This window comes from Rattus norvegicus, chromosome 13, assembly GCF_021556685.1.
Source record: "Rattus norvegicus strain SHRSP/BbbUtx chromosome 13, alternate assembly SHRSP_T2T, whole genome shotgun sequence".
NCBI lineage: Eukaryota > Metazoa > Chordata > Mammalia > Rodentia > Muridae > Rattus > Rattus norvegicus.
The window spans coordinates 65,285,943-65,299,149 of record NC_141546.1 but is presented as its reverse complement, the minus strand read 5'-3'; the positions used below and the strand labels follow the sequence as shown (position 1 = coordinate 65,299,149).

The 13,207-nt window shown below is 39.4% G+C and overlaps 1 protein-coding gene across 2 annotated transcripts in view; it reads left to right on the top strand.

Moving 5' to 3' along the window:
- Hmcn1 (hemicentin 1) overlaps positions 1 to 13,207 on the top strand; it is a 457,385-nt gene that overhangs the window by 369,964 nt on the left and 74,214 nt on the right. For both annotated transcript variants that reach the window (NM_001271292.2, XM_087580179.1), the window contains 7 exon segments: positions 840 to 1,036; positions 5,956 to 6,037; positions 7,412 to 7,548; positions 8,645 to 8,786; positions 10,120 to 10,264; positions 10,681 to 10,808; positions 11,094 to 11,250. In NM_001271292.2, the coding sequence (NP_001258221.1) occupies positions 840 to 1,036; positions 5,956 to 6,037; positions 7,412 to 7,548; positions 8,645 to 8,786; positions 10,120 to 10,264; positions 10,681 to 10,808; positions 11,094 to 11,250 (988 nt within the window).

Sequence of the window (13,207 nt, the reverse complement as noted above, 5' to 3'; positions counted from 1 at the left end):
GAGTTTAAAAGAAACACAGAGGGTCTCACTGTGTTTCTTGATGCCAGTTCTCTTTTTGAAGGTCTATCCAGATCCACAGACCTGTTGCGCTCCTTTCAAACTCAGTGGGACATCAGGTCCTGTGCTATGAGTCAGATTCTAAACTATGTGCCTGCTTTAATACAAAAACAAAGGCAAAACCCCTCAGCTCACCCTTGGAGCTGTCCAGCATCCACTCTGTCTGCCTCCTGAGCCCGAAAGCCTACAGCATGAACTACAATTTTTTTCTCTGAAAATGTTCACTGGTCGCTGTGAGAAAAGTCTGTTTTAAAAGGATTACATTTGGGAGGAGTGGAGCCAAGGACCAAGTGTTTAGTTTTTTTTTTTTTTAACTTTCTCTGGAGGAAGGTAATTTTAGAAGTATAAACAGTAAGAGAGAAAGCTACCCCTGCCTAGACATAACAAATGTGCTCCTTGCAGAAACCACTATTCCCAGTGTTTTGAACCCTTGCCAGTGAGAAGAACTAAGACCATCTACCATCGTTCTACTCTCTATACTCTAAATGTTTTATGTCACAGGGATGTAAATGCGAGTTGGAGTTTCCTTTCCAAACTTTTAAAGATCAGATCAGCTAAAACTGATCTGAAATACGATAAATATATAATAATGTATATGTACATGTATATGTTATATGATATAATAACATGTATGGAATGTGAACATATAGATGGAATATATTGTAAATGCTTTTATGTTACTAGTAACGGCAAATTATATTATAAATGTTGTTCATCTTCATGTTTTCATGTGTAAAACAGCACTTTTTTCTTGTTGTTGTTGCGCGCTCCCATTTCATTAGAACCGCCTCACATCAATGGATCTGAAGGGCCTGGAGAGGTATCCGTAATTGTAAATAACCCACTTGAACTGTCCTGCATTGCTTCTGGAATCCCTGCCCCTAAGATTTCCTGGATGAAAGATGGCCGGCCCTTTCTACAGACAGAGCAAGTGCAGACTCTAGAAGGAGGAGCTATTCTTCGAGTGTCCAGTGCGCAGGTAAGTGTCTCCATCCACACGATTATTTTATCTGCTTTAATATTGTATCCCCTAATAAATGATAGCTACTGAGTAACCACATCCGTACATCTGAATACATCACCAATCTCTACGGATTTGCAAAGGGTAGATTGCCTCTATGATATCCGTGACTGGGGAAGTAGAAGGAAGATGAAGAATCTGACAGAACATTGTGAAGAAAAACACATACTTTCTCATTAACTTAAGCACGTTTTCAACACTCCATGTTCTAATATGTTTTCTGAAGCTCCTGCTTTTTTCTATGTAGTTCTTCGCTAACCAGGTTAAGCAACCTAAAACACAATGTCTGAGATTTCAGAGAGCACTTTTGATTCCCCCAAACTAGACAACAGAGGGCTGGAGAAACAGTTTTAGGCAATGAATTTTCAGTAGAATTAGATGGTTATTTTGATTTATTTTTAAGAGACTGATCTGAAATATTAACATATTAAATATATGTCTGGGATATATTGTTATCAATAATTTTTATGCTAACAATAAAGGAAAATTTTATATTATGAAGATTCTTCACCAGTGTCCTGATGCCCTCAGTTGTAAACTTTGGATAAAATAACAGTATCAGTAACAACAACGACAACAACAATAAAGATGATGATGATGATGATGATTATGATGATGATGATGATGATGTATTCTGAGAGTCCAAAAGAATATGGTACATGATATGTTGTCTTGGTTTCCAAAGAAACATATAATAGCATAACAATTAAATTCAACAACAAGAATTATAATTCCTGTGACTGCTACGGTCATAATGTCCATCCTGTATGACACTGAATAGCCAGACTTTATCTTGAAAGAGGCACTGACCATAGTGAGTAAAGGAAGCAGTAGACCTCAGCACAGCAGCTCGCTGTCGTGAAGCATATGACTTCTCCTCCTTTCATTCCAAACATAGCAGGAACACAAAACTTTCAATCCATACACTGAATCAAAACCCTTCAAGAACTTTCCCTCTCTCCCAAGGAAATAAAATGTCTTGAAAGATACAGTGAGATGGCAGACATGCAAACCACTGGAAACAGCCATGAGGTAGAAAGTGAAACATGACCACGCCTCAAGCTTGCCTCTGCTTCTGCTGGTCGAGATGTGTTGTCTTGACAGGCTGTACACACCTGTTATAGCACTTACATTACATTTTACACATCGGAATGACATCTTTTTTTTTTCCGGAGCTGGGGACCGAACCGAGGGCCTTGCGCTTGCTAGGCAAACACTCTACCACTGAGCTAAATCCCCAGCCCCCCCGGAATGACATCTTTTGATGTGCCTCTCAGCTCTCTGCTAATATGCCTGGCCCAAAACATCTTCTCAGCAAATTCTGAAAAGAACAGTATAGACAGTTATTTCTTGAATTATCTTCCATCATAAACTAAGTTTGTGGCTTGCTCCAGGCAAGACCTGTCAATCCTACAATCAAATACACTGATCCAGCTTTGCCATTATACATTCTTCTTCTGAAGCATAGCACGTGTCAATGTCTCTCCAGAATCTAAAAACAACTACTTAATTGTTCAAACTTAGCAGAGTACACTTCAAACCAACACTATAAATAATGACTCTGAGTAGCCAGAAGGAAGCAAGTTGTTGGGAAATATTTCCTAGTGGAAGTAAATTTTGATTTGCTACTAGTGATGCGTTAAGTTTGACACTCTGAAGACAAGTGAAGGGGGTATCGACAATCTAGAGTTGACAAGAGTTGGCAAAGAAGAGTTAGAGGTTTTAAAGAGATGATGAGAAAAATCAAACGTTATTCTCTTGAAAATGGTCTCTCTCTGTCTCTCTGTCTGTCTGTCTCTCTGTGTTTGTGTGTGTGTGCGCATGTGTGTGCATCTGTGTGCGTGTGTGTGTGTGTGTGTGTGTGTGTGTGTGTGTGTGTGTGTGTGTGCAGTCTCTCTGTGTGTAGCATATTCATGGTAGTGTGCAGAGCATGTGGAGCCCAGAGCAAAATGTTAGGAGTGGCCCTCTAATGCTGTCAACCTCATTGGGCTTGAGGGGATGACTGTCACTGAGCTAGAAGCTTGCCTTTCAGAGAGGGTGACTGACCAGAGAACTCTCAGATCTGAGCTTCAGAATCCAAAGTGCTAAGGTTATTGACACAGGCATCCTCGTGTATCTCTTTAAATCGCTGCTGGGGATTTGAACTCAGGTCCCCATACTTTCAGAGCTAGTGATCTTCCACACTGAGCTATCTCTCCCAGACCCTTATTTTCTAATTCTTTTTGTTCTTACCAATAAGAAATAAGATTGTTGTGTGGTTATAGTATTGGAAAGGAAAATAAAGCAGAGTATAAAATAAATGACACTAAGCCATTGTTAATTAGGTATAATGAAGCAAGCTTAGGAATAAAGAAAAGGGGGAATTTTCAAACAGCCTTTTTGTCATATCATTGGTAATAAACTATATTATTTACCTTATACATATAAAGTTGTTGATCTATTGTACACAGCGCAAGCCATCTCTAGAGGCAACACACTGAAAACACAAACCACCCACAATGTCTACCCAAGCCCCTTGACTATGTCTCCCACCCACTCCTCCCTCCTCCAGTCAAATACGGGTCTGCCCTAAGCCATTGTTGGTTGTTTGATTTTCTACAGTTTATGTACACAATAGTGAGCACATTTTTGCCTGGTTTCTATTATCTGGAACATTCATTTTGTGATCCATCCACATTGTTGTTTGCATCAAAACATGATTCTTTTTATGACTTTTTAAATCATCTCTTGTTTGCCAGTCACCTGTTATTCTTTATCAGATTGTCTATAGTTGGTGACTACGGAAAGAGAGCTGCTATGCAAATTCATTTAAATATCTTTAAGCAGATTGTTTTATTCTGAGCAAATATCTAAATAAATTTTTTTAATGATCTATGAGAGAAAGGGGCTTTTATGCTCTAAAATTCCAGGCTACAGTTCACAACATTAACATTTTTTCTTTTTTTATTGGATTTTTTTTATTTACATTTCAAATGTTATCCCCTTTCCTGGTTTCCCATCCCTATCCCATCCCCCTCACTGTTTCTATGAGGGTGATCCCCAACTCAACCACCCACCCCTTCCTGCCTCTCTTCCCTGACATTCCCCTACACTGGGGGTCCAGCCTTGGCAGGACCAAGGGCTTCTCCTCCCATTGGTGTCCAACAAGGCCACCCTCTGCTACTGGAGCCATGGGTCTGTCCATGTGTACTCTTTGGATGGTGTTTTGGTCCCTGGGAGCTCTGATTGGTTGGTACTTTATTTTCTAATTCTTAATAAAAAGCTTCTGTGAAGATTTGTCTAATATATGTTTTAACCATTTTTCTGTCTTTTTTTGTTGTTGTCCATTTACTTTTTCCATGAATTAATTTATTTACTTTATATGCCAATCACAACCCCACTTGCCTCAAAGTCTCTCTCTCTCTCTCTCTCTCTCTCTCTCTCTCTCTCTCTCTCTCTCTCTCTCTCTCCCTCTCTCTCTCTCTCTCTCTCTCTCTCTCTCTCTCTCTCTCTCACACACACACACACACACACACACACATCTCCTCCTCCTCCCTTCACCCCTTCCTCTTTGGCTCTGAGAAGAGGAAGATACTTCATGGGGAGCCAACCCACCTAAAGTTACTGCAGGACTAGGTACATCCTGTACCCCGAAGTCAGACAAGACAGTCCAGTAAAGGGAGCAGGATCCACAAGCAGGCAACAGTTAGGGTAGGCTCCAGCTCCAGTTGCTGGAGGACCCACATGAAGTCCAAACTGCATGTCTGCTACATGTGTGCAGGCGGGTGTACTAGGTCCCGCCATGCTCTTTTGTTGGTGGTTCAGTCTCTGAGAGCCCCAAGAGTCCTGGTTAGTTGAGTCTGTTGGTCTCCTTGTGGAACCTCTATCCCCACTCCCACAGGGTTCCTCAATCCTTCCCCCAACTCTGTTTTTCAGACATGTCTTAAATTTATTCAAAGGAATTTGTGAAGCCAGCAAGAGGTTTTTCATAACCTATAAAGTCAAATTTGAATATAATAATTTTAATGCCAGTATTCAGAGAATGTCCAAGTATTAGAATAAATGAAATGGCTGAGGACTTCTTACTTTTTTTTTTTTTTTTGGTTCTTTTTTTTCGGAGCTGGGGAATGAACCCAGGGCCTTGCGCTTCCTAGGCAAGCGCTCTACCAGACTTCTTACTTTTATAAAACATGTTTTTGTTAATAGTAAGGCTTACTAGAATAATATCTCCAGACGTGGTGTTCATATAATGCCAAACATATAGATGAAAACTAACATCCAGCAGAAAACATCCAGGAGTATTTCTAAATAATTGGTTTGGATTTTAATCAAATAGATTCTGCCGTCAGTCTGACACTGTAATCAAACAGCGTTCTATCGCTGTATATCTCAGTGACAGATTCGAGATGTGGTATTAATTTGCTTGGCTTAGTAATCTGGTGTTTTGTTTACCAGTTGCTTCTCTAAACATACCACTTCCTTCAGAAAGAGTGTAAATGAAGTTTATGGTTTAACAGATGAAATTTATATAAATGAAGTTTATGGAACTTGAACCTATGAATGTTAATTTCTTCATATTAAATATTGAACATCTGAGTGGCCATACTTGGTGCTATATCTTCTACAAGTACAGATAGACATATATAACTATTTACTTATATATGCCTTTTTATATTCTTATATCAAAACTCCTTCCTAAAACTCTTATACATAACAGAGATGTCGGCCAATGTGCCACATCAAAACACTAACCATAGTGACGAAGTCTGTTTCATCTGCTGCACTTCCTCCCGTAATTTTGCCTTGTATGGTAATCTTGCCAGTTCTAGGGACATTTTATCTTCGTCACCGACACCAGCATGGGAACACTGCATAACTTGCTCCTTTGGGTTTTGTAGGTGGAGGACACAGGAAGATACACCTGCCTGGCATCCAGTCCTGCAGGGGACGATGATAAAGAATATCTAGTGAGAGTACACGGTAACTTTGGTGATTTATGTTGGAACCACATGCAATCCTAGTTAAAAACTGTACTAGAGAAGGTCCTGACATTTCACAGCACTTCATATGGAGATAAGTTGAGAAATGCATATTTTACAAATTTTATTCATTGTGTTAATAATGTATGAGCTCTTTGGGATATAGTTCATTGGAGTTTTGAGTTATTTGTCTTGTTTTCACCCAAACAATTCAAATTTGGTGACTTAAAAATAACAACATAAATTACAATAATGATTAGAATAAAAACAATCCATAGTCTTACCACACAAGGATACAATGTTTTTTTGTGTCTGTGAATATTTTATAGCTGAGCACAGCAGCATATATCTGTAGTCCCGGCTTCTTGGCAAGTTGAGGCAGGAAGATTGCTTAAGCTTAGGGAACTCATTAGGGAAATAAGAAGATCCTTACTATCAAAAAAAGGAACATTTCAGAACACAGAACTTAAGCCACTTTATGTCTCACTTAATGGCGTGATGAACACTCTTGTGTTAACACATATATTCCATAGCGTCATTTTAAGATTGCATGCTGCCATATATCTTACTCCCTTTTTAGAATTATTTAGACATATTAGGATAGTCTGCCTTTTTATCTATGTTGACAATATGTTAGCTATTTCCTTTATTTTTAAATTTTACTGTCCTACGCTGACTCGTTTCATATGCATGCATGTGTACATATGTCCTTTTAAAGATTTTTAAAATCATTGCCTTTTACTTTCCAGACAGTTTGAATTAACTAGGCCCTTTTGAATATTACTTTTATATATAAATTTAAATCACTCTTCATGGGGAGGAGTGTTTGAAAACCAAACAGAAATTGATCTAATTTTCAGTGCCTGACTGACTAGTCAATGCAGATCGTCTGGTATGAAGTTTCCCTGATATCCCTACTGAAAATTAAGGCCTACCTAAGTAAACCCAAATTATGATATACTGAGAAATATGTCTGTATTAATCAGGAAAAATGGACATTGTTCTTCATACTGCGATGGGCAGTTCCTTATTTGATCATTTTTCAGTAGTCAGAGTAAAGTATTACCCAGTGTGGAAGCTGATGGAAGGACAGCACTGTGCCTCTATTTCCTTACTACCCATCAAAGGTGACGATGGTGTAGTTATCTTATTATTCATGTGCTTTGCTGGAAAGATTCCATTATCTAATCAATAGGAAAGTGGTAAGTAATAAAGATCCAATTTGTTAATAATCTGGACCATACATTAGGTGACTAACCATTAAGGTCCATGCCTCCTTTATCGTCCCATAAACTTAGCCATTGTTGGAGACCAAATAGATCAATCATTTACAGCCCGTTTATCAAATGCACTGATACGCTGTTCTCATGCTTAGTGCCTCCTAACATTGCTGGAGTGGATGAAGCCCAGGACTTCACCGTGTTAAGGAACAGGCAGGTGACATTGGAATGCAAGTCCGACGCAGTGCCTCCACCTGTGATCATGTGGCTCAAAAATGGGGAGCAGTTACAGGTAACCTTCCCCCTTGATTCCACAGATCTGTTCTTAAAAGGCAAAATCAGTTGAAAAGCCTTTGCTAGCGGTCAAAACCCAATCACTTCCACCTGCACAGGCGGACCCGGGAGCCTTCGGCCAACTGCCTTCCCTTTCTAGCCTTTGCTTAGTAGTTCATTTGGGCCACAACACAGGTAAACTCATGACCCTCTAGAAACTGACACATTGTTGTATAACCTGCTGTCTATAGATTGAAGTCCTAATTAAACTCTTAGCTCGGTCTTTGACTAAAAGGATAGAAACCATCAAGGGTTCAAAAGAACTGATTACCACGTCTCCAGGAAAAAGCTACTACTGAATTTTCCTGGTTGGAATTTGGACTCTGGAGTAGCCGGGATGCATCTGTAATATCCCTACTGACAGGTTTCTGGGCCCAGAATCCGAAGGAAAAACCAAAGTTCCTCTTACAGCTTCCTATGGTTGGGTGACATCTATGTGCTGACAGAGCAAAGCTTGGAATTCTTGCTAGACTTTTACAGCAAATGAAAGCTGACTCTCAAGGCTTTGGTTATGCTAAATCTAGTAGGCACTGCTTTCCAAAAAACATCCTACAGAGGACTGATAAAGGCTTAATTTGGACCATCTGTCCTGTCTTGTTTCTCCTTGTTTGATGGCATCAGAGGCTTTGTACCCCTGACTTAATCAAAGTCAATGAGACAATGAAAGAGACTTTAGCTATTACACAAGCCAACCTTGCCACATGGCAACTCTGTGGTTCATCCTGGTTATTTTTGCTCTTATCAAATAGCTGAAGGTCTGAAGAGATGACACAGTGGTTAGCATATTTGCTACTCTCTCAGAGAGCATGAGTTCAGTTCATGGTGGGTTCATGTTCATGTAGCAGACATGTTGGGTGCCTCACAATCATCTATAACTCCAGCTCCAGAGATTCAGCACCCCCTTCCTAGCCTCCACAAGCACTCACACATATGTACATAGAGCATATACCCCCTACACACACACACACACACACACACACACCATTAAAATAAATAAAATAATGCTTTATTTTATTTTGCTGACATTTTGGTGACTGATTTTACTCTGAATCCAGGCAACACCTCGAGTAAGAATCCTGTCTGGAGGCAGATACTTGCAAATTAATAATGCAGACCTGGGAGACACGGCCAATTATACCTGTGTCGCCAGCAACATCGCAGGAAAGACTACAAGAGAATTTATCCTCACTGTAAATGGTAAGAAAAATTAGCGTTTCACGATTTGAAAATTTCACCAAAAATATTCAAAAAGGTGATAATGTGTTTCAGGAGCTTACTGAATAAATCCTTGTGGTCATGCTATTAGCTTGAGAAAGCAATATATAGGATTTATGTCAGACATGTATGGCAAATTAGTTCAGTTCCAAAAATGTAGATCTAAAGATCTAAAGATATATAGAGTAATACAACACACAGCCCACAAATGCCCACCACACACACACACAGACACACAGACACACACACAGACACACAGACACACACAGACACACACACACAGACACACACATACACAGACACACACACACAGAGACACACACACAGACACACACACACAGAGACACACACACAGACACACACAGACACACACGCACAGACACACATGCACAGACACACAGACACACAGACACACACAGACACACACAGACACATGCACACACAGGATTATTAACAAATCCAGCTGAGAGGAAACCACCACACTATACCTATACGTGACAAATGGCCAATCATTTAGCTTGCCTTTATTGGTGGTGGCTTTCTACCATCTGATACATATGCAGTGTTACAACTTTCTTAACCAATGCCATACTACTGTAATTTTCATAAATATGCATATCTAGATGCCAAAACTTGCCAAAATTCAGGAAAATGTGTAGATTTCCCTCCACAACAGCCCCTTTGGATTTTAACATGACGTTTTACAACATACTGGATGACCCACACAACTAATAACCTCTAATACTAAAATTAAAGTTCAGGCTTTGTATTCCCACATGAACGCTATGATTAATAAAATGCCTGTTCTGAGACTCACATGATTAACCACAGATGTGGTTTTCATTAAAACAGTCCACTTTCTGTTCTCTATTTAAAGTGAAGCTGTTCCAGCATTAACATTCTTTGACCATTATTTGGCTAAAGAGAAATAAGAAATATCAACTTTAATTTGCATCAGACCCAAGCTGAATTTTACTTCTCTCTCTCTCTCTCTCTCTCTCTCTCTCTCTCTCTCTCTCTCTCTCTCCCCCTCTCTCCCTCTCTCCCCCTCTCCCTCCCCCTCCCCTCCCCCCTCCCCCTCTCCCTTTCTTTCTGTATCAGGATTTAAATTCTTCTCCCCATTTATTCTTCATTTTCAAATGCAGGATATCTTCAGTGAGATTTCAGGAGTTAGACTTTAATTCTGTTTATCCTGAGGTAGATTAGTAGAAACAAAACTAATTCCTTCACTTAAAGTTCTCCTTACATCTCCAGATCCTGAGTGAGGGCCGAGCTATTTATTGTAATTAGATTGTTGTGTTTGTCTCTTGTTCAGTTCCTCCAAGCATCAGTGGTGGTCCCCAGAGCCTTGTCACTCTCTTAAATAAGTCAATTGCCCTGGAATGCCTTGCTGAAGGCGTGCCATCACCCAGGATAACATGGAGAAAGGACGGTGTTGTTCTAGCTGAGAGCCATGCAAGGTAACAGTTCTAAAAGGGGAAGAACATTCTGCAACAAGAAATTGAAATGTAAATCTTCAAATTCTTTTTCCTAATGAATTGGTTTTTTATTAGTCATTTTATTTGTTTTCACTTCAAATGAATTGTTTTGATCTTACCATTTTTAGAATCAGTATTTTCATCCTAAAATGAGAATCAAAATTTAATATTTTGCAGGCATAACTCTCATTTAATTCATCAGGATCACAAGCCTGTCTGCTAGTCACCTTCACACGGCATGCACCCTTTCCCTCCACCAGTGTCGTTGTATATCTGTCTCACCTGAGACAGAAAAATACTAACAGCAGATTTTACCAAGTCTTTAACATTTATCCGAGACACGGTATAAAACTGAAATGGGTTGATTCAGAAGAACTTATCTGTGACCTTCCTTACAGATACTCCATCTTGGAAAATGGATTTCTTCACATTCAGTCAGCACATATCACAGATACCGGACGGTATTTGTGTATGGCAACCAATGTGGCTGGAACAGACCGTAGGCGAATAGATTTACAAGTCCACGGTAAATATACATTTACAAAAGAAAAATCCAGGTTTTGGTTCACTTTTTTTAAGTGATACTCATAAACTAATAAAAACTCGGACCTCAAAGACTAAGGATATTCCCCTACATTATGAACAAGACAAGCCAATGGTTTCTCTTTCCTGTGGGTAATATCACCATTGTACAATTTGTGACAGTTTGTTGTGCCTTAATGATACGGAAAACTACTAATGACAAATTTCGTCCAGAATATTTCAAATGACTTGCTATTTGCTGAGTATGTTTTCTTCTTAATTGTTTTAGTTCCTCCCTCCATTGCTGCGGGTCCTACCAATGTAACAGTGACCGTGAACGTCCAAACTACTTTGGCTTGTGAAGCTACTGGGATACCAAAGCCATCAATCAACTGGAGAAAAGACGGACATCTGCTTAATGTAGATCAAAATCAGAATTCATACAGGTAAGAATAAGTCATTTATTTTAAATATTCTTAAATTTTTACCTGGCACAATTGTACATAATTATTAGTACTCTATCACATTTCAATACATTTATGTGATGTATAGTGATTAGGTCCGAATAATTGGTGCATCTATCACCCCATACATACATATTGCTTTGTGTTAAAAATATTAAAAATCTGTCAGGTGCTGGCAGCACATACCTTTAATCCCATCACTCAGGAGGCAGAGGTGGGCAGATCTCTGAGTTTGAACCCAGCCTGGTCTACAGAGTGAGTTCCAAGACAGCCAGGACTACACAGCTAAACTCCACCTTAACACCCTTCTCCCCAGAAAAGAACATTAAAAATCCTTTCTAACAGCTGTTTTGCAATGTTCGGACAGTCAGGCATTCCTCTAGGCAAAACTTCCGTGCTGCTGTCACTGCTCACCCCACCCCCACCACTCCCAAGACCTGGTAACCACTATTCATTTCTTTACCTCTCTTAGCCCAGCTTTTATCTTCCAATATGTAATGAGAACAAGCAGAGCCTTTTCTGTGCCTGGCTAATTTCACTTAGCATAATGAAATCAAGATAATTCCATTGTAAAAAATGTCCCTCCTAGCATTGAGAAACAGCTTTTAACCCTATCAACCGGGGCATCAAATATTTAAAGAATAAAGATTTAACCAGTTACTAGAAAGTACTTCCTTAGTATGAAATTTGATTTCCAACCTGTTTTTTTTTAGTTAATGATGCAGCTATAACGGCCATTGTTGAGGTCTGCGGGCATGTTTAACCTAGTTTGTTTAGTGTCTTCTATAATTTCATAATGACAGTGGCCGTAGACATTTTTTGTCTTTCACATAAAAGACAAAGGTATTCTGTGGAAGTCAATACAAGCTTTAGTTGTAAAATAAAAAACCAAATTTAACACTTCGAAATGTAATGTAGCTATTGGGCCACTTGGGTAGGTAGAAAAGAGCAGTTTCTCCAGTCCTTACATTCTTCCAGCTTTCCTGCTACAACTTTCCATATGGCGGTGTATGTGTGTTGAAGGCTGAACTTTGAGGCACTGAGAATTTCTGCCAGTTTAACTAGCAGTCTGCTATCCCATCAAGCTCTCTGCCAGAGTGCTAACATCAAATACAGTCAGAGTGACACTCCGACAAGAAGTAATTCTGACTTAGCAGGAAATACGAAACCAGGAATGATTCCACTGAAACTCTTATCGGCTCTGTTTCTCTCACCGTTTAATGTTTGGCATCGGACTCAGTGATTTAAAAGTAGACTTTGTGTGGAAAGTGCGTACATGGCATGTCAAATACACTTCTATTACACCAAATCCACGTCTCTTTTCTTTTTCCATTTTCAAGTGTATAGCATACATGCATACATATGTAATTACATGTGCATGGGTACATGTGGGCGTGTAGCAGGACTGTACATATGTGTGCATATGGAAGCCTGAGGCAGATGTTTGGAGTTATCCTCAACTGCCCATGTTATTCACTGCATCAGGATCTCACCATCAGCCTGCTTACCAATATAGCTATTCCTGCTAGCCACTGGGACCCTGCCTCTGCCTGCCAAGTCTGGACCTACAGACTTGGGCCTCTTTCCTCTTGGCATTTATGTGGACTACTGGGGATCTGACCACTGGTTTTCACATCTGTGAAGCAAGTGTTTTAATCATTGAGCAATCTCCCCAACTGCACACCAAACTGGTTCTGTTCCAGTATTGCACAGTTTGAAGAAAACTGATACTTTAATTTGAACTTACATTAAGTCAGATGAGAATGTTTCTAAGCCTTCTAAACATACATTCATTTTTGTTTGTTATTATAAGTTAAGGAAATATTACCAAGAGATTTACATACATAAACATATATGTCAAATATATGCATTACATATATGCTATATACATATATATATATAGGCATGGACGTGGCACATCTCCAAAATAGCCATGAGC